The 23,713-nt window shown below is 38.5% G+C and overlaps 1 protein-coding gene and 1 long non-coding RNA gene across 4 annotated transcripts in view; one reads left to right on the plus strand and one right to left on the minus strand.

The window, feature by feature from the left end:
* LOC138329047 (glycoprotein 3-alpha-L-fucosyltransferase A-like) overlaps nucleotides 1-23,713 on the minus strand; it is an 89,440-nt gene that overhangs the window by 19,661 nt on the left and 46,066 nt on the right. Inside the window, exon 1 of one of the 3 annotated variants that reach the window (XM_069275756.1) lies at nucleotides 14,758-14,900. The exons of 1 other annotated variant lie outside the window; for it this stretch is intronic. In XM_069275756.1, the coding sequence (XP_069131857.1) occupies nucleotides 14,758-14,804 (47 nt within the window). In that variant the 5' untranslated portion in view covers nucleotides 14,805-14,900. Of the gene's footprint in view, nucleotides 1-9,239; nucleotides 9,396-14,757; nucleotides 14,901-23,713 lie in introns of those variants that run through there. One more of the 3 variants, XM_069275760.1, reaches the window with a different exon arrangement.
* On the plus strand, nucleotides 10,686-11,943 carry LOC138328739 (uncharacterized). The gene is made up of 2 exons (XR_011209342.1): nucleotides 10,686-10,985; nucleotides 11,641-11,943. It is a non-coding gene; the product is annotated as an uncharacterized lncRNA (long non-coding RNA).

The following is a 23,713-nucleotide window of genomic DNA, read 5'->3' on the forward strand; positions in this document are numbered from 1 at the left end:
GTTTTATTGTTCTAAACCTTTATTGTGTTTACATTGGCGCAAAACCACATTTCAAAATGCAAATTGTACTTGTGACTTATGTATATATGACTTCATAATCACTTTACTTACAAGTTTCAATTTTGTTTTCCGTTCTTTCATCAGTATTGGTCACATATTAGGACGCATTGGTTTAAATTATTCAGAAGATAAAAAAGATGGAGTTGTTTGGGGCTATGGTTGCCTAGTGGTTAAGATGTCTTTGGGTTACGAGTTTGAATCCCATGTGGGAAAGATGATAAGTACATATCCGTGTACTCCGACTTTCCTCTATCATCTCCTGAAATGACCCTGCAATAAATACTGATTCTGATATTTAATTTAAATAATGGCATGATATCAATGATTTTGAAATGTCTGGTATAAGATTAATATGATTATCATGTAAAGGTCCAGGCCGTGGTGATCAAGTGGTTAAGATGCCCCGACATATTACCACAAACCTAGCTCTAATAACCCTGGGTCGCGAGTTCGAATCCCTTTTGGGGTAGCTGCCAGGTACTGACTGCTGGTCGGTGGTTTTCTCCGAGTATTCCAGCTTTCCTCCACCAACAAACCACACATCCTTACAGGACCCCGGCTGTTAATAGGAAGTTAAACTAATACTCATGTAAAAGTCTCTGCTATCCCTATTTTATAAATAGATTTTTTTTCTCATAATAAGAAAATGGTAATAATAGACAATATCGGTCTAGCTTAACAAGAAATCCGTTTCAATTACATACATTTCTATATTTTGGCTTTCATTTTAATTGTGTATAGCATTATGCTAGAAAATATACCTAGAAAATGAACAAATAGGCAATAGGCCAATACCTCCCTTTATTCATTCCCAGTGAAAACTTTTTATGTGACTATGTAACGATGTAAAGTATTTAATTGATTTACGGTAAATTTTGAATTTATCAAAGTTGTTAATAACATAGATTTATGTGTTTAAAATGATGCATTAACTTTATATACTTTTTTTTAACGATCATTGAATCAATATTTTAAATTCTGCAATGTTTAGTTAAATGTCAAGTAATACTGTAACTTGTAATAAATATAGAGTGGGGGTACGTAATTTCGCACACTTTTGGCATTGATTTTAATGAATTTCAAATACTTTCATTCCGAACCAAAAAGGCTGAACTTACATCGGCAGATGTACAAGTGCTTCACAACACACGAGTATGTAACCGGATATGCGCAGACGTATCACTGCGCACGGGAGCTGTTATTAACTTGATGTTAACCTGTAGTTGAACGGGTTTGGGGGACGTAATTTCGCACACCCCTCAAACTTTCTTGTTTTTGGAGAAAATAATCATTTTCAAACATTTCATGGACCAACAACATCATAAACAAAGATTAAGTACAGTTCCAATCTTGAAATGACATCAAAACACAATTATATTTCTAAATGAAAAAGTGACATTTCGCCGCCATTTTCGATATGAAAAATGACCGCTCCCTATAGTAAACAATGTAAACGAGGTCAAGAAAGTCATAGGTGTCCGCAGAAAATATCTGTTTTCCGCTTATATTTGATGGATTTTCATACGGGTTTAGATATATTCTCAAAAAGGATAGTTTCTCTACATATTTGTACGTGAATCAGTTATTTATCACCCAGAATTATTTTATGTCAAGTGGTTTATTTTCTATAAATTTCTTTACTGAGATGGGCCGTATTGTTCCGATTTCGTTTTTTCAAAACAAACTTATCCTGAAAAAATTAACTAAATATGACAAAATCACAGTGAGAGGCCTCCTTTAGTCACAACATAAACAACAGAGCAAATCTTTCTGACATTTAAAGGAAGATTGCGAAAAATCGTCAGGTGTGCGAAATTACGTACTGTGCGAAATTACGTACCCTCACTCTAAGCTTAATTTCGAACAGACAAACGTCGTATAGGAAGGGGCATAACTCTTACATTTTTGCCAAAACCCTCCAATATACTGTGGTTTGGTAGGAATCAATTGCACTTCCCATTTTAAAACACCGTAAGGTGGCCCTATTCAAGATGGAATTGGAAACAACAGAAAACTGTCTAAAATACTGAAGTACTGTAGCCTACTGAAATCCAAGGATAACATTTGCACGTTGGATGCATTGTGCATACTAAGCCTACTTTCGATTGAACACATCAGCAGATTGATTTTTAAAGAAATGAAGACATACAAACGCTCGTTTCAAATTACAACATTGATAATGACATCAAATGCATAGATAGATTCTGTAAAACGTTACCAACAGTAGCCTACCTGAACTGAATCGATCCGCTCAGGAACTTCTAAGTATCTAAATAATCTACAAAACAGATTTCCTGTTTGAATATCCGGAATGAGGCAGGTTTGCATTTTGCAGTGTCAGCGACTACTGCCGGTGATAAACATGTCTCTCGATTCTGAGACCACACTGGTGTAGTGTAATAGATTGAGGCTATATAAAATACTTTATAAAACCTGTTTTTAACTTCTACTTAGCATGGTATTCTGAATGTATACATATAAAAAAAACAATTCATATGCGTTAGTCGTTTTTTCCAAAGAAATTCTGTAATTTGTTTTATCTTAAATATACATGTATATACTGTCGACCATTATTGATATATGGCAAGTGGAAACAGAATTTTTATAGGCTTTAATGTGTCGCTTTCGATCTAAAATATGTAACTAAGGTAGACACCTTAGATATAATATCTGAAGAACTTGAAAAAGTCACGTGTATCTACATCAACGCATAGACATTACTCTCCATTTAAAAAATTATTTTTAACATGTTCAGCATTTATGACTGTCATGAATTTGTACGACTTTGTCTGTGATATACACGCGTTTCTCGCACTTGTCATTGGAATCGTATATCAAACACTAAGTTATTACCAGATAACTCTGTTGAGAATGGGAGACAGCATCACTGTAAATCGCTAACATGCGTGATAACGGGAATTAAGTTGGAGACAAATCACAGTACTTATACCGACAAAGCAGAACACGTAACCAACAGTCACGAAACGCGCCCTGTACTGATGCCTGTGTACAGAGGAGGTTGTGCCCTGTTCTGATGCCTGTGTACAGAGGAGGTTGTGCCCTGTACTGATGCCTGTGTACAGAGGAGGTTGTGCCCTGTACTGATGCCTGTGTACAGAGGAGGTTGTGCCCTGTACTGATGCCTGTGTACAGAGGAGGTTGTGCCCTGTTCTGATGCCTGTGTACAGAGGAGGTTGTGTCCTGTACTGATGCCTGTGTACAGAGGAGGTTGTGCCCTGTACTGATGCCTGTGTACAGAGGAGGTAGTGCCCTGTACTGATGCCTGTGAACAGAGGAGGTTGTGCCCTGTACTGATACCTGTGTACAGAGGAGGTTGTGCCCTGTACTGATGCCTGTGTACAGAGGAGGTTGTGCCCTGTTCTGATGCCTGTGTACAGAGGAGGTTGTGCCCTGTACTGATGCCTGTGTACAGAGGAGGGTGTGCCCTGTACTGATGCCTGTGTACAGAGGAGGTTGTGCCCTGTACTGATGCCTGTGTACAGAGGAGGTTGTGCCCTGTACTGATGCCTGTGTACAGAGGAGGTTGTGCCCTGTACTGATGCCTGTGTACAGAGGAGGTTGTGCCCTGTACTGATGCCTGTGTACAGAGGAGGTTGTGCCCTGTACTGATGCCTGTGTACAGAGGAGGTTGTGCCCTGTACTGATGCCTGTGTACAGAGGAGGTTGTGCCCTGTACTGATGCCTGTGTACAGAGGAGGTTGTGCCCTGTACTGATGCCTGTGTACAGAGGAGGTTGTGCCCTGTTCTGATGCCTGTGTACAGAGGAGGTTGTGTCCTGTACTGATGCCTGTGTACAGAGGAGGTTGTGCCCTGTACTGATGCCTGTGCACAGAGAAGGTACCTACGTTCCTCCATAAATGGTTTAAAATTAACACTGAACTCGGAATAGTAAAATGTAACCACAAAACATTCAAATAGCATGACTTTTGACGCCATTGTAATCAGTATATGTTGGTAGGAATCAAGTTACCCCTGGTCGCCTTCATGTGGTAGGAAGCTCTATTGAAACTGTATATGTGGTGTTGCCATAGAATGTGATATGACAGTCAATTTGTTGCTTAGATTTTCCGAGGGATATGATTCGACATTCATTGAGGTTACGTATATTTTCCGCGGAATGTGATGCGATATTCTTTGGTGTAACATAGATTTTCCGAGGAACGTGATGCGACATTCCTTGATGTTACGTTGATTTTCCGCGAAATATGATGCGACATTCCTTGGTGTTAGGCTTATTTTCCGCGGAATATGATGCAACATTCCTTGATGTTACCTAGATTTCCGCGGAATATGAAGCGACATTCTTTGTGGTTATCTAGATTTTCCGCGGAATAGGATGCGGACCGTAATGAACCGTGGGAGAGATTGAGATTTTCCGCGGGACATGAAGCGACATTCCTTGATGTTTCGTAGATTTTCCATGAGAAGTTATGTGACAGTCCCTGATGTTACATTGACCATATCAAGCACCTACTCAATTTCTTAGGACATTTATGAATGTTCCGAATCGGACGTCGTAGTTGTCTATTTGAGTAATACGGGATTAACTGCCCTAGTAAAGAAATTATCTCTGTTAGTTTGCGTTCATAAATACGTATTTTCCGATCGAAGCCTACCGGAGAGGAGAAAAACTACGACAGAGAATCCAGTCAACGATTCCGTATGACGCGAAAGCACAGTTACAGATATTCGAGGGATTTCCAGGGTAAATTACCCCAGAAACATTTATCCTAGCCAACTGAAGTCTTGTCAAAATAAAAACGTACGGCATAGAAACAATCGTTTTATGCAGACAGGTCCTCATCCTCGATACTCCAGGGGTTCCGATCACTTGCGATCTCTACACCCCTGGACTATCTCATAGAAAATCTAGAGGCAACAGAACAGAACAGGTAATTTAGTCCTTTGATGTATATCAAAAGAGCCGTATAACGGAACACTGTGGTTGACTGTGTGGCTTTGAAGTTGGGCGTCGCTCTCTCTGTAGTCTTCAAAGGAAATCTTTGCTGGTATTTGATTGGTCAAATGTTTTCCGCTGAACTGCCTTCAATTTCACTATGAGATAGTCCAGGGGTGTAGAGATCGAAAGAGATCGGAACCCCTGGAGTATCGAGGATGACAGGTCCTTAATTACTGTACATAAACATCGAGAAGTTAATCGGATATTAAAAACTGGCCCATAATTCCTTCGCGACTTCCGCCCAGTCTCCTTTGTCCTTTATAATCGATCTCGAAACTTGCGTGCCGGTTTTATTTCCACAACGGACAGTAAGTATTCTGCATTCTGATTCATTTACTCAATAAGGTCTATACTGGAGGGCATTACTCATTTATTCCAAGCAGTTTTGTGTGAAGTTCTCGCGACTGGCACGCGTAGTCTCGGAAGTCTATGCGAGATTTTGGCGTCTCGCCTGATGGCATTGTTTCCGGTCTCAGAGATACACGGTGGCGAAATATGCGCCAGCTAACAGCATTTACCGCGGAATTATTCGTCCGCCTGAGAACAAAAACGGGAAATAACTTATATCTCATTGTCGGTCCAGTGCCACAGGACTGTCAGAAAGGTGCTGATCAGCAAATAGCAATCACTGGTGTGATCGCCATATACTTGATTGGTTTCTTTTTAAACTTTGATTTAGTTTAAGTGCTAACGGGATATGACGTCACACCAACGTGAGGAGGAGACATCGTAGCCCTCTCCGTAACCGTATAGTGTCTGGTCTTCGCCTGCATCAGTCACCTCCGGTTTATGATTAACTTTTGTAAACTCCGAGACATGATACACTAGGGAAATTAGGACTCGGACCAATTTACAGAATTTCACCAATTATCAGAAAAAATGAAAACGCTAATTTTGCGAATTTTTTAAAACCAATTTATTTTTATTTCATTTTTGACATGAGCGAATGTAGGAATTCAATTATTTGGAAAGCTAAATAAAATCATCCCGCTATGAAATAATCTGGAAATTAGTCACAGTTTATATATATGGGATCTACCAGAGTGTAAATAGACTATTTTGAGGTGCTAAGAATGAAATAAAAAAAAAATCGAAAAAAAAATACTCAATATACAAGATGAACCTGGTGGAAAGGTCGCCGTCACTAATATTTCTGGTCGGTCTAGACCTCTAAAACCACTATAATGTCACATCATGAACTGTCAAAATGTTTACACCGCGCGTGCTATTGTCTCAATATTCCTGAACCAATTAAACGCGCTAATAATCTCCGAGACTGCAGTGACAAACATGGCTGCTCACATGACCTTGCTTACGATTGAATTTTTGACGACATTTTTGCAACAGGGTGGTTTTTATTAATTCGTTTCGTTTGTCACCAGCTGTGTATACCTGTGTACGTATGTCAAGTTTACCTGTGTGAGGTAGTCAATGTTTGTGTTCTTGTTTAGAAATTACTACGTATTTCCATTAGACCTTTGACCCATTGTCAAGGTAAGTGTTATATTTATAGCATATATTTTAAAATGAATTGATTCAGATACTTTTATTCATTGATACATGTGTGAATGATCTATAATTAGTTATTTTGGTTGTAGAATAGTTTTGGTATATGACTTATATGATCAAGTAGTCTACAGATTATACAGTAGTTTTATTATTTAATTGTAGGGTCTTTATACAATATTCTGGGATATACGTGTAAACGAATAAAGACCAGATGACGAAGACAAGCGTTTTTTATGTATGACGTCGTAACACGTGAAAAGTGCATTGTGCGAGTCAAATAAGTATTTTAAGGGTTAAACGTTTAAATATTGTACGGGTTAAACACGGTTTGTATGGATACAACACACGCCTTTGATTTTAAAGTTATATATAGATACTTCTATGGATACTGTACCAATGACCCAGTATATTACACATAGAGGTGTCTTATAACCACAAAATCCAAAGCCCGTGGATATAGAGCGATACACTAAAAGCTTTACAGACTAAACATATTGTCCCCTCCCTTCGGTTCCTCTATTAGTCAATGGCTCGCACCAAGAAAACGTTTTAATGACGCATTAGCGACTTTGAAGATTAAGACCATTTTCTGCAGATAAATCGATAATGATAGCACTTAGAGAAAAAAAAATATAGGAAAGTTGCACGAGATAGTGCGCGAAATACGTCACTAATATGGCTATAAATAAAACGTTTTATGTTGTATTCACAGGAATATCGGATGTCTAGATTTCTCGATAAGTACCATACCATGGATTGCACTTACTTGCAGGTCCAAGGTTGATCAGTATCTTCTGTCAAATGACGTAACGCTGTGTGACGTCATCACCACATAAACATTACCGACCGACATGGACGATCAACATATATCAGATATTGATTTTTTTCTCCACAGTAATGTATTTAGCCAATCATATTAGACTAATTGGTTCTAAATGTATCAATAACACTGTAACATTGCAGGACAAGAGATTGGATCAGTTCAATAGTGTTCCTTTTACATATAAAGAGGAAGGTCGTTGATAGATTAGAAGGGTTTTCTCTTCGATGGAGGTCTATCCTAACATCACACAAACACTCAACGTTTACACACAATCGAAAGTTCAGTCAGTTGGCATAAACGGTTTTGATTTTTCAATGTATATTGTATTAACTGTAAAACATAAAATGTTTTTGTGGTTACTATGGAACCCCGGATATAAAAACAACATATAATGTTTTATATATCTTTAATATCTTTATTTTCGTTGTCCAATCGGCTTACCACCGATATGGTTAGAAAATGTCAAACTACGCTAAAAAAGTACCCACGAATATTTCATGTTACACAGTATCATAAGAACAATACAGTAATTGTATGAAATTTGAATGAGAGTTACTCCTCTTGTTTAGCATACAAAATTAATGTATAATAGTGAATCATGGTTTGACCGCGATATTCTTTTTCTCTATTTCACAACTATCCTATCAATTTGTTTCATATGCTGTAGAGGTTTTTCCCAGTACATATGGCTCGCTTTGTAGTATAATATATCAGCTCTCTGAACGTTTATTTGACGCGATAATGATGTGATTAAGAAACTGAAGCTGCCGAGAGTTAAACAATTAGATTATGAACTGATCCACAGAAAGCAGAGGATTGACAACCTGGTTATATCAGATAGCACATGCTTTGAAATGAAATATTTTATGGGGAGCTGTATGTTTTACCGACTAATTCTTCAATACCGTTTTACGCTTGATTAACAACGACGCTCAGCACGTGTCATGGTTGACAACCCCATAGTTTATATATCGTGTGTGTATAATGCTGGAGTTGTAAGTCATTATTTATCATCTGTCATATTATAAAACGCTAGTTTCCTTTGGTCCCTAGACTCTTGTACAGATAAATCTACCCTCAAATTTACTATTTATGATGATAAATAAAGAGTTGTACCTTTTTGTGATGGTAAATATAGAAGTGTACCTATTTGTGATGGTAAATATAGAATGGTACCTATTCGTGATGGTAAATATAGAATGGTACCTATTTGTGATGATAAATATAGAATTGTACCTATTTGTGATGGTAAATATAGAATGGTACCTATTCGTGATGGTAAATATAGAATTGTACCTATTTGTGATGATAAATATAGAATTGTACCTATTTGTGATGGTAAATATAGAATGGTACCTATTCGTGATGGTAAATATAGAATGGTACCTATTTGTGATGATAAATATAGAATTGTACCTATTTGTGATGGTAAATATAGAATGGTACCTATTCGTGATGGTAAATATAGAATGGTACCTATTCGTGATGGTAAATATAGAATGGTACCTATTCGTGATGGTAAATATAGAATGGTACCTATTTGTGATGATAAATATAGAATTGTACCTATTTGTGATGGTAAATATAGAATGGTACCTATTCGTGATGGTAAATATAGAATGGTACCTATTCGTGATGGTAAATATAGAATGGTATCTAATTAATTAATTTATCTATCTATAGAGTGCCGGTTATCGTATCACATGTAATGTCAAATTATATTCGTACGGTGTACATTTTTTTCGGAATTAATGCAGTTAACAACGCCAAGTGATAAAGCGGACATGCGCATGCGTCTGCAGAGTTACTCAGGAACTACACTATACAGAGATAGGTTGTTATGTAATAATGTATAGACACTCTTACCTTTATTACTTAAGACGAGCGACACAAAAAATATCTCCCCCAGGTCTCTTCACACGTGGACAAAATATCCATTGACCCAAGTTGATGTTGAGAATGTATACGATCTATATCTGTATAGATATTTTTGTTTTAGTCATGGTCGGGATGAGGACGGAAATGACGTTTCCGTCAAAGCAATCATACTACTTCCCTCTGAAACAGTTTATGTGTATCAAATGTATGAAGGCTCATCAGTATTCACATTTTCCTTCTGGACCGAAACTGTTGATTTCAAGTATTTCACAGAAAAATACAATTATGTACATGTACCACAGAACAGATCACACAAATGCAAGATAAAAAGTACACATTTGAGATTATAATGAACACATGTTGTTAGCTGTGCTTACCCCAGATCACTGAAAACCTGGAGGAAAGCAATAACAATTGTGATTGATCTTCATTACCAAGGTCATGGTCACCATTGTTCGCAAGTAACATCAATGTCAATGTTACCTTGGCTTGTCAGCATCACCATGGTCACCTACCCGCGTCAGGTCCTCAGTGTAATCAAGGTCATTGTCGGTATCATCAATGTTATCGACACGCTGTTAATTCAATAACACCAGAGCCAAGGTTATTATCATCATTGTACGTTGTTACCGTCAACGTTAATGTCGCACTTGATTCGGTTGACAGTAACATGGAGGTTAATATCGCCCTCCCACTTTATGACAACCTTGGTTAATTACATGCTACATGTAATACGTCTGAGCCTCGAAAGTTATTATCGTACTTGAATATCAGTACCATAAAGATAAATACAAAAATCTACACTCAAACGTGAGTACCATCAAGGTCAAGATCACACTCATACATAAGTACTACGAAGGTCAAGGTCACACTCAAACGTGAGTACCATCAAGGTCAAGGTCACACTCAAACGTGACTACCATCAAGGTGAAGATCACACTCAAACGTGAGTACCATCAAGGTTAATATCATACTCACGCGTTAGTAATATCACGGTCAATATCATACTCTATCACCCTTTATCACTTTAGGTTCATTGTTCTTTTCAGCTTTATTAATCAAACATTTTTGCACGGTTTACCCTCCCGTGAATTGAATCTCCATTATCCTAAAATGCCATATATAAGCAACGTTATATAAGCGGCCGAATGAGCAGTGGCCTCGCTATATTCCCAGGAAATGGCACTAATTCATCTTCCATATGTATGATTATACTCTTCGCTTTTTATTGTCCATTATTCATCCCCAACCCCCAATGTCAGCTCTCGGAATCACCAAGCCTCGTAAAGGACATTAACAGTTGTACATTTCAACATCACCAAATCATCACCAACTAGAGGACTTAGAGCTCTATCGAACATTGACATATCCTGACATTTCCGGATCTTCCTGTCCGCTACCGGCCCAGCGAGTAGTACACATTCAACAGGAAGAGGTAATTTGCATCACATTAAACCGATTCCATCCCATGTCACACCATTTCTCTCTCTGATATTTGACTATATTTGTATGTCGTAATAGTGCTATGCCTAGAAGGATTGCACACCAAACATCATCGTCGGTTAGCCACGTAAACAGCCTACGCCATGCTACGCTAGACTGCTGTCTGGTAAACAGGGAGTACTGGAGTTTAGAAACTGGTTTCTGAGGGTGACCAACCATGTCAAATGGAACCTAATGAAGAAATACTGCGGTTATACATAAGAAAGTGTTACTCGTCAAACAATACATCTCGTATGTATACTTTTGAGTGTAAAAATTGAATACGTCTACTATTATTATATTGACAATATGAACCCTATATACCAATTGCCGTGAGTTGGAATACAGCGGTCATTGTGTCACCAATATCTACACCCTAATACAGTTATCGGCCAGTTTCAAGGCTGAATTGACAATCCATTGGCGGTGTCTGTTAACCTAACAATGCGTGTATATTAATTATAACCTAGTCTATTGCTGTATGTTTGTAATCTGACCTAATTAAGTTGTACTGTAATGTAAACATGACATTTGAGAACACACAGGACGGCTATGAAATAAGTACGTAAAGCTATGTTAAGGCATCCATATCAGTCCCCATACGGGGTCCTAATAGCCATTCTGGAAGAGACATTTCACATTTGGCGTCAGTTACACATTTTTTATATTTCCTTGGATTTGAGTACAGTTCATTCCCTGATATCGTGATGGATACCGAATTTATACTGATTTTTTTTGCGAGTATTGGTAAAGTACTTGTTGCAATTCGATGCTTGTTAACATGCTTTTATTTTAAACTAGTCGTCAATGAAGTGAGATTGTTGTCGAACATAATTGGAAATGTTCAAGACCCTTTCATGCTTTTTCTTAAAATTCTTCTGATAAAATCATACAATTATTTCAACAGATACCGGTACATTTATGGACGTGCAAAGTTGGTGAAGTAGAGGAATGCTGCAGTACCCGGATACATGGGATACAAACATCAAGCAAGAGTTGGAAGACTAGCGGTTAGATTTAGCCTCTTGTCCATCACAGCTACATATATCTGTGCAGGCTCCGGCTTCATAACAGTACAACTAACGAGACTTTAACGTAGATCGGCAATGTTCTCTCTATTGCAATTATCGAGGGACGAGAAAATACCGATGAAAAATTCATGTTATAGCGGTTGTTTTTACCCTCTTAATTAAAGTTTATTGAACTTTTTTATCCGATGCTGTCAAATTACCTTAAACAAATCGAAATGCCAATGGGAAAGAATGATTTCTAACCCTACAGTAAGTGGGTACACCTGCCCGCGGTCCCGCCAATGGTAGATTAGCCACTATGTCTTTCTGCCGTAATTATAATAACACCTCGGATTTCACTGTGCGCTAAAAGCTGGATAAAATGTTCAGGTTTACGATTTATCTTAAATTGTCAATTTAATGAAACGCTGTCATTTACAAGATACAACACGGAGACTATTGATTGGTTTGTTCACAGAAAGCCTCGGTAAAAGGGAGAAGTCACCTAGATATTTAGTTAAAATCATAAATCTGATCAATAAAATGGTAATGAGACATCGCCCATATTTCCTGGAGAATTATAATAAACAACACACCACTATAGGCACGCGACGATTTAGTTCACATCCTGACATGCAAAGATCTTTGGTTAATAGAAATACTGTAACAACATCAAAGGGGGTGATTGCAAGCAAAAACCTGAACACATCTATTGATTAGAGGCGATTCTACTCCGCAGCTACGGAACAGTAACATACATACGTATAATCATATATCAAACGAAGATGTAAGCCGACATCAAAGGGCGTTCGCATCATGCGTTGTCAAAGAGTATGTGTTCTATATAACCTGTTGTCAGAGAGCGGCAGGGAGTGTAAAGTACATATGCTATATATGATCATGTGTTGTTTATGAGTGACGTCAAAGTATTCCTTTAACGCGCGTGATCATTGCAGGTCAACGAACATGCACATGTGGCGTTCAACATCGAAGTGCCCTTTAAGGCTAGATGTGCTTGAATGTAATGTGGTCGGATGATGGCTACGGACACGAGCTTTATCTCGTGTTGTCAGACGACACCAAAGGACAACATCGCATGGTTATGAGATTTGCCAACATCTCCTTGCTCTGATGTTTGCCAACATATCCTTGCTCTGAGTTTTGCCAACATCTCCTTGCTCTGATAATTGCCAACATCTCCTGGTTCTGAGATTTGCCAACATCTCCTTGCTCTGAGATTTGCCAACATCTCCTGGATCTGAGATTTGCCAACATTTCCTTGCTCTGAGAATTGCCAACATCTCCTTGCTCTGAAAATTGCCAACATCTCCTTGCTCTGAGAATAGCCAAAATCTCCTTGCTCTGAGATATGCCAACATATCTTTGCTCTGAGAATTGCCAACATCTCCCGGTTCTGAGATTTGCCAACATCTCCTTGCTATGAGATTTGCCAACATCTCCTGGTTCTGAGAATTGCCAACATCTCCTTGCTCTGAGGTTTGTCAACATCTCCTTGCTCTGATAATTGCCAACATCTCCTGGTTATGAAATTTACCAATATCGTCTCGTTCTGAGGTTTGCCAACACCGTCTTGTTATGATATTTGCCAACATCGCCGTCTCTGAGATTTGCCAACATCTCCTTGTTATGAGATTTGCCAACATCGCCGTCTCTGAGATTTGCCAACATCTCCTTGTTATGAGATTTGCCAACATCGCCGGCTCTGATATTTGCCAACATCGACTCGCTCTTAGGTTTGCTAACGTCGCCTCGATCTGACGTTTGCCAACATCGTCTCGCTCCGATGTTAACCAACATAGCTGCGACCATATAACTTCTATTCTCTTGTTTTAACTTTGTTTGGTGTGAAAGCTTCTCAGGAGGAATACATTGAATATATTTAAGTTTGATGGCATCAGTTTGAATATACCTCTGTAGGAATGTTTTCGCAGTCCTTTTGACATGTTTGTTTACATCTGAACAACGCCTTAGATGGTAACTGGTTTCAAAACGCGTGATGTCAAGCGCCTGATTGATCATCGTTATCTCAGAATGTTCAAGGCTTTCTACACTTTTCGTCTTTATGTTTAACTGCCTAGGAGTCTTTAGAGCTGAAATTTCAGTTTGAGTGTTAAATCGAGAACTAGCTTTCGAGTTCAACCAAATATAAAAATAGAAATGGTGAAGATGAATGATCTATGAAGAAAATATTCTCAGGAGAGGGATGGGGGCTTCCTAGTCCGATATACTCTGGCCCTGACACCAGACATCTATCTGTCATAATGTCTAAGTCTGGTGTCAGGGCCAGAGTATGTCGGGTTAGGGGCTTCCCAAAGCCGCTGAAAATTCCCTGTCTATCTTGATTGTTTAACAAAGAAATCGCACCAACCTTCAAACTCACTTTGCCTTCCGTGTGTGACCAACTCAACCAAAATACTCAACCATAATATTTCAAACATCATCTGGCTTTTGGAGTCGGTTTAGGATCTGGATGCCAGAAACGTACTTCTAACTGTTCATATGGTGCATACGTAGTGCCGATTAACTTCCGGATTAAAACAAAATCGCGTGCTAGTTAGTACATTTTATTTGTCACTCGAAATGTATCTCCTAAAACAACCGTCGATCACTTTCACCTGGAGACGGAGAACAGATTATCATTGTATCACAAGATAAACTTAGAAACCTGTCGTCACTGTCAGATAAACGGATTATTTCGACTGTTTGCCGCGGAACTTAACTGAAAATTTCAATTGCGAAAGAACATTAATCACAAACTGATATTTATTTATAGGAAAACGAGCTGCACCGCCCACCATTTTTTATGATAAATATTGCTATATTATTGTACAAGCATGGTAGAATTAGGTACATGTAAAGACACATAAACTGAAACACCACACTAATTACAGTGGACATAAACAGGTCTTTGTATCTACTAAAATACACCTGTGGTTATACCGACACAATATCACCCCGGAAGATGTAAATATTGATAAAAGGTCACAACCCACCTGTATAAAAGCTTGGTATCCGTTCTATCATCTGGATATGTCGCCATCTTGTGTCGATCTGACTTCCCTATAGAGACACGTGCAGTAGGTTAGCGTCCGATGTTGACACGTTTTATTATCCAATATACGGGGGAAGATAGAAAGCTTCTTTGTTGTAACTGTTATTTTATTTGACACTTAAATGGCACTTCAAGAGCTAAAGTGCTCAAAGTTGTCACCGTTATGCTATACAACAGCGTCCCAAAGTTGTCACCGTTATGCTATGCAACACTAAGATTACACTTCAAGAGCTAAAGTGCCCAAAGTAGTCACCGTTATGCTATGCAACACTAAGATTACACTTCAAGAGCTAAAGTGTCCAAAGTAGTCACCGTTATGCTATGCAACACTAAGATTACACTTCAAGAGCTAAAGTGTCCAAAGTAGTCACCGTTATGCTATGCAACACTAAGATTACACTTCAAGAGCTAAAGTGTCCAAAGTAGTCACCGTTATGCTATGCAACACTAAGATTACACTTCAAGAGCTAAAGTGTCCAAAGTAGTTACCGTTATGCTATACAACACTAAGATTACACTTCAAGAGCTAAAGTGTCCAAAGTTGTCACCGTTATGCTATGCCACACTAAGATTACACTTCAAGAGCTAAAGTGTCCAAAGTAGTCACCGTTATGCTATGCAACACTAAGATTACACTTCAAGAGCTAAAGTGTCCAAAGTAGTCACCGTTATGCTATGCAACACTAAGATTACACTTCAAGAGCTAAAGCGTCCAAAGTAGTCACCGTTATGCTATGCAACACTAAGATTACACTTCAAGAGCTAAAGTGTCCAAAGTTGTCACCGTTATGCTATGCCACACTAAGATTACACTTCAAGAGCTAAAGCGTCCAAAGTTGTCACCGTTATGCTATGCAACACTAAGATTACACTTCAAGAGCTAAAGTGCCCAAAGTAGTCACCGTTATGCTATGCCACACTAAGATTACACTTCAGAGGAGCTAAAGTGCCCAAAGTTGTCACGATGCTTACTAAGATTACACTTCAAGAGCTAAAGTGTCCAAAGGGTTATGCTAGCTACACTTCAAGAGCTAAAGCCCGTCCAAAGCTTGATTACACTTCAAGAGCTAAACCAAAGTAGTCACCGTTAATGCTATACAACACTAAGATTACACTTCAAGAGCTAAAGTGCCCAAAGTTGTCACCGTTATCTATGTAACACTAAGATTACACTTCAAGAGCTAAAGTGCCCAAAGTTAGTCAACCGTCCAATGCTATGCCACACTAAGATTACACTTCAAGAGCTAAAGTGCCCAAGTAGTCACTCGTAAGCGTTGCGTATATCAACCACACTAAGATTACACTTCAAGAGCTAAAGTGCCCAAAGTATTTACCGTCATGCTAATACAACACTAAGATTACACTTCAAGAGCTAAAGTGCGTCCAAAGTTGTCACCGTTATGCTATGCCACACTAAGATTACCACTTCAAGAGCTAAAGTGCCCAAAGTAGTCCACCGTTATGCCATCTAACACTAGAGATTACACATCAAGAGCTAAAAGTGCACCAAAGTTGTTCGACCGTTATGCTATGCAACACTAAGATTACACTTCAAGAGCTAAAGTGTCCAAAGTAGTCACCGTTATGCTATACAACACTAAGATTACACTTCAAGAGCTATAAAGTGCAGCCCCAAAGTTGTCACCGTTATGCTATATCAACACTAAGATTACACTTCAAGAGCTAAAGTGCCCAAAGTTGTCACCGTTATGCTATGCCACACTAAGATTACACTTCAAGAGCTAAAGTGCCCAAAGTAGTTACCGTTATGCTATGCCACACTAAGATTACACTTCGGGAGCTAAAGTGCCCAAAGTTTGTCACCGTCATGCTATGCCACACTAAGATTACACTTCAAGAGCTAAAGTGCCCAAAGTAGTCACCGTAATGCTATGTAACACTAAGATTACACTTCAAGAGCTAAAGTGTCCCAAAGTAGTCACCGTTATGCTATGCCACACTAAGATTACACTTCGGGAGCTAAAGTGCCCAAAGTAGTGTCACCGTTATGCTATGCCACACTAAGATTACACTTCAAGAGCTAAAGTGTCCCACGACTATTGTGATACAAAGATTTGGTGAAGTGACGACTATTGTGATACAAACAGTTGGTGAAGTGACGACTATTGTGATACAAACAGTTGGTGAAGTGACTATTGTGATACAAACTAGTTGTGGATACAAAAAGTGAACGACTATTGTGACTATTGTGATACAAACAGTTGGTGAAGTGACGACTATTGTGATACAAACAGTTGGTGAAGTGACGACTATTGTGATACAAACAGTTGGTGAAGTGACGACTATTGTGATACAAACAGTTGGTGAAGTAACGACTATTGTGATACAAACAGTTGTAAGGACGAGTGTGGTGGAAGTAACGACTATTGTGATACAAACAGTTGGTGAAGTGACGACTATTGTGATACAAACAGTTGGTGAAGTGACGACTATTGTGATACAAACAGTTGGTGAAGTGACGACTATTGTGATACAAACAGTTGGTGAAGTGACGACTATTGTGATACAAACCGTTTGGTGAAGTAACGACTATTGTGATACAAACAGTTGGTGAAGTGACGACTATTGTGATACAAACAGTTGGTGAAGTGACGACTATTGTGATACAAACAGTTGGTGAAGTGACGACTATTGTGATACAAACAGTTGGTGAAGTGACGACTATTGTGATACAAACAGTTGGTGAAGTGACGACTATTGTGATACAAACAGTTTGTGAAGTGACGACTATTGTGATACAAACAGTTGGTGAAGTGACGACTATTGTGATACAAACAGTTGGTGAAGTGACGACTATTGTGATACAAACAGTTGGTGAAGTAACGACTATTGTGATACAAACAGTTGGTGAAGTGACGACTATTGTGATACAAACAGTTGGTGAAGTGACGACTATTGTGATACAAACAGTTGGTGAAGTAACGACTATTGTGATACAAACAGTTGGTGAAGTGACGACTATTGTGATACAAACAGTTGGTGAAGTGACGACTATTGTGATACAAACAGTTGGTGAAGTAACGACTATTGTGATACAAACAGTTGGTGAAGTGACGACTATTGTGATACAAACAGTTGGTGAAGTGACGACTATTGTGATACAAACAGTTGGTGAAGTGACGACTATTGTGATACAAACAGTTGGTGAAGTGACGACTAGTAGACTATTGTGATACAAACAGTTGGTGAAGTAACGACTATTGTGATACAAACAGTTGGTGAAGTGACGACTATTGTGATACAAACAGTTGGTGAAGTAACGACTATTGTGATACAAACAGTTGGTGAAGTGACGACTATTGTGGTACAAACAGTTGGTGAAGTGACGACTATTGTGATACAAACAGTTGGTGAAGTGACGACTATTGTGATACAAACAGTTGGTGAAGTGACGACTATTGTGATACAAACAAACGTATTGGTACAAAATGGTGAAGTGACGACTATTGTGAATAACAAACAAACAGTTGGTGAAGTGACGACTATTGTGATACAAACAGTTGGTGAAGTGACGACTATTGTGATACAAACAGTTGGTGAAGTGACGACTATTGTGATACAAACAGTTGGTGAAGTAACGACTATTGTGATACAAACAGTTGGTGAAGTGACGACTATTGTGATACAAACAGTTGGTGAAGTGACGACTATTGTGATACAAACAGTTGGTGAAGTGACGACTATTGTGATACAAACAGTTGGTGAAGTGACGACTATTGTGATACAAACAGTTGGTGAAGTAACGACTATTGTGATACAAACAGTTGGTGAAGTGACGACTATTGTGATACAAACAGTTGGTGAAGTGAAGACTATTGTGATACAAACAGTTGGTGAAGTAACGACTATTGTGATACAAAGAGTTGGTGAAGTAACGACTATTGTGATACAAACAGTTGGTGAAGTGACGACTATTGTGATACAAACAGTTGGTGAAGTGACGACTATTGGTGATACAAACAGTTGGTGAAGTGACGACTATTGTGATACAAACAGTTGGTGAAGTGACGACTATTGTGATACAAACAGTTGGTGAAGTAACGACTATTGTGATACAAACAGTTGGTGAAGTAACGACTATTGTGATACAAACAGTTGGTGAAGTAGTAACGACTATTGTGATACAAACAGTTGGTGAAGTGACGACTATTGTGATACAAACAGTTGGTGAAGTGACGACTATTGTGATACAAACAGTTGGTGAAGTGACGACTATTGTGATACAAACAGTTGGTGAAGTAACGACTATTGTGATACAAACAGTTGGTGAAGTGAAGACTATTGTGATACAAACAGTTGGTGAAGTGAAGACTATTGTGATACAAACAGTTGGTGAAGTAACGACTATTGTGATACAAACAGTTGGTGAAGTGAAGACTATTGTGGTACAAACAGTTGGTGAAGTGAAGACTATTGTGATACAAACAGTTGGTGAAGTGACGACTATTGTGATACAAACAGTTGGTGAAGTAACGACTATTGTGATACAAACAGTTGGTGAAGTGACGACTATTGTGATACAAACAGTTGGTGAAGTAACGACTATTGTGATACAAACAGTTGGTGAAGTGACGACTATTGTGATACAAACAGTTGGTGAAGTAACGACTATTGTGATACAAACAGTTGGTGAAGTGACGACTATTGTGATACAAACAGTTGGTGAAACGACTATTGTGATACAAACAGTTGGTGAAGTAACGACTATTGTGATACAAACAGTTGGTGAAGTAACGACTATTGTGATACAAACAGTTGGTGAAGTGACGACTATTGTGATACAAACAGTTGGTGAAGTGACGACTATTGTGATACAAACAGTTGGTGAAGTAACGACTATTGTGATACAAACAGTTGGTGAAGTAACGACTATTGTGATACAAACAGTTGGTGAAGTGACGACTATTGTGATACAAACAGTTGGTGAAGTGACGACTATTGTGATACAAACAGTTGGTGAAGTGACGACTATTGTGATACAAACAGTTGGTGAAGTGACGACTATTGTGATACAAACAGTTGGTGAAGTGACGACTATTGTGATACAAACAGTTGGTGAAGTGACGACTATTGTGATACAAACAGTTGGTGAAGTAACGACTATTGTGATACAAACAGTTGGTGAAGTGACGACTATTGTGATACAAACAGTTGGTGAAGTGACGACTATTGTGATACAAACAGTTGGTGAAGTGAACGACTATTGTGATACAAACAGTTGGTGAAGTGACGACTATTGTGATACAAACAGTTGGTGAAGTAACGACTATTGTGATACAAACAGTTGGTGAAGTGACGACTATTGTGATACAAACAGTTGGTGAAGTGACGACTATTGTGATACAAACAGTTGGTGAAGTGACGACTATTGTGATACAAACAGTTGGTGAAGTGACGACTATTGTGATACAAACAGTTGGTGAAGTAACGACTATTGTGATACAAACAGTTGGTGAAGTGACGACTATTGTGATACAAACAGTTGGTGAAGTGACGACTATTGTGATACAAACAGTTGGTGAAGTGACGACTATTGTGATACAAACAGTTGGTGAAGTAAGACTATTGTGATACAAACAGTTGGTGAAGTAACGACTATTGTGATACAAACAGTTGGTGAAGTAACGACTATTGTGATACAAACAGTTGGTGAAGTGACGACTATTGTGATACAAACAGTTGGTGAAGTGACGACTATTGTGATACAAACAGTTGGTGAAGTAACGACTATTGTGATACAAACAGTTGGTGAAGTGACGACTATTGTGATACAAACAGTTGGTGAAGTGACGACTATTGTGATACAAAACAGACTATTGTGATACAAACAGGTGAAGTAACGACTATTGTGATACAAACAGTTGGTGAAGTGAAGTGACGACTATTGTGATACAAACAGTTGGTGAAGTAACGACTATTGTGATACAAACAGTTGGTGAAGTGACGACTATTGTGATACAAACAGTTGGTGAAGTGACGACTATTGTGATACAAACAGTTGGTGAAGTGACGACTATTGTGATACAAACAGTTGGTGAAGTGACGACTATTGTGATACAAACAGTTGGTGAAGTAACGACTATTGTGATACAAACAGTTGGTGAAGTAACGACTATTGTGATACAAACAGTTGGTGAAGTAACGACTATTGTGATACAAACAGTTGGTGAAGTAACGACTATTGTGATACAAACAGTTGGTGAAGTGACGACTATTGTGATACAAACAGTTGGTGAAGTAACGACTATTGTGATACAAACAGTTGGTGAAGTGACGACTATTGTGATACAAACAGTTGGTGAAGTGACGACTATTGTGATACAAACAGTTGGTGAAGTACGACTAGACTATTGTGATACAAACAGTTGGTGAAGTAACGACTATTGTGATACAAACAGTTGGTGAAGTGACGACTATTGTGATACAAACAGTTGGTGAAGTGACGACTATTGTGATACAAACAGTTGGTGAAGTGACGACTATTGTGATACAAACAGTTGGTGAAGTGACGACTATTGTGATACAAACAGTTGGTGAAGTAACGACTATTGTGATACAAACAGTTGGTGAAGTAACGACTATTGTGATACAAACAGTTGGTGAAGTGACGACTATTGTGATACAAACAGTTGGTGAAGTAACGACTATTGTGATACAAACAGTTGGTGAAGTGACGACTATTGTGATACAAACAGTTGTGAAGTGAGAATTGATGGTGAACGACTATTGTGATACAAACAGTTGGTGAAGTGACGACTATTGTGATACAAACAGTTGGTGAAGTAACGACTATTGTGATACAAACAGTTGGTGAAGTAACGACTATTGTGATACAAACAGTTGGTGAAGTGACGACTATTGTGATACAAACAGTTGGTGAAGTGACGACTATTGTGATACAAACAGTTGGTGAAGTGACGACTATTGTGATACAAACAGTTGGTGAAGTAACGACTATTGTGATACAAACAGTTGGTGAAGTGACGACTATTGTGATACAAACAGTTGGTGAAGTAACGACTATTGTGATACAAACAGTTGGTGAAGTGACGACTATTGTGATACAAACAGTTGGTGAAGTGACGACTATTGTGATACAAACAGTTGGTGAAGTAACGACTATTGTGATACAAACAGTTGGTGAAGTAACGACTATTGTGATACAAACAGTTGGTGAAGTGACGACTATTGTGATACAAACAGTTGGTGAAGTGACGACTATTGTGATACAAACAGTTGGTGAAGTGAGACGACTATTGTGATACAAACAGTTGGTGAAGTGACGACTATTGTGATACAAACAGTTGGTGAAGTAACGACTATTGTGATACAAACAGTTGGTGAAGTAACGACTATTGTGATACAAACAGTTGGTGAAGTAACGACTATTGTGATACAAACAGTTGGTGAAGTGACGACTATTGTGATACAAACAGTTGGTGAAGTGACGACTATTGTGATACAAACAGTTGGTGAAGTGACGACTATTGTGATACAAACAGTTGGTGAAGTGACGACTATTGTGATACAAACAGTTGGTGAAGTGACGACTATTGTGATACAAACAGTTGGTGAAGTGAACGACTATTGTGATACAAACAGTTGGTGAAGTGACGACTATTGTGATACAAACAGTTGGTGAAGTAACGACTATTGTGATACAAACAGTTGGTGAAGTGACGACTATTGTGATACAAACAGTTGGTGAAGTGACGACTATTGTGATACAAACAGTTGGTGAAGTAACGACTATTGTGATACAAACAGTTGGTGAAGTGACGACTATTGTGATACAAACAGTTGGTGAAGTGACGACTATTGTGATACAAACAGTTGGTGAAGTAACGACTATTGTGATACAAACAGTTGGTGAAGTGACGACTATTGTGATACAAACAGTTGGTGAAGTGACGACTATTGTGATACAAACAGTTGGTGGTGACTAGTGATACGACTAGCTATTGTGATACAAACAGTTGGTGAAGTAACGACTATTGTGATACAAACAGTTGGTGAAGTAACGACTATTGTGATACAAACAGTTGGTGAAGTGACGACTATTGTGATACAAACAGTGGTGAAGTGAGAAGGTGTAAGTAAACGACTATTGTGATACAAACAGTTGGTGAAGTACGACTATTGTGATACAAACAGTGTGGTAATGGTGAACGGACTATTGTGATACAAACAGTTGGTGAAGTGACGACTATTGTGATACAAACAGTTGGTGAAGTGACGACTATTGTGATACAAACAGTTGGTGAAGTAACGACTATTGTGATACAAACAGTTGGTGAAGTAACGACTATTGTGATACAAACAGTTGGTGAAGTAACGACTATTGTGATACAAACAGTTGGTGAAGTAACGACTATTGTGATACAAACAGTTGGTGAAGTGAAGACTATTGTGATACAAACAGTTGGTGAAGTGACGACTATTGTGATACAAACAGTTGGTGAAGTGAAGACTATTGTGATACAAACAGTTGGTGAAGTGACGACTATTGTGATACAAACAGTTGGTGAAGTGACGACTATTGTGATACAAACAGTTGGTGAAGTGACGACTATTGTGATACAAACAGTTGGTGAAGTGACGACTATTGTGATACAAACAGTTGGTGAAGTGACGACTATTGTGATACAAACAGTTGGTGAAGTGAGCTATTGTGATACAAACAGTTGGTGAAGTAACGACTATTGTGATACAAACAGTTGGTGAAGTACGACTATTGTGATACAAACAGTTGGTGAAGTGACGACTATTGTGATACAAACAGTTGGTGAAGTACGACTATTGTGATACAAACAGTTGGTGAAGTGACGACTATTGTGATACAAACAGTTGGTGAAGTAACGACTATTGTGATACAA

The sequence above is a fragment of the Argopecten irradians genome, chromosome 8 (assembly GCF_041381155.1).
Source record: "Argopecten irradians isolate NY chromosome 8, Ai_NY, whole genome shotgun sequence".
Lineage (NCBI taxonomy): Eukaryota > Metazoa > Mollusca > Bivalvia > Pectinida > Pectinidae > Argopecten > Argopecten irradians.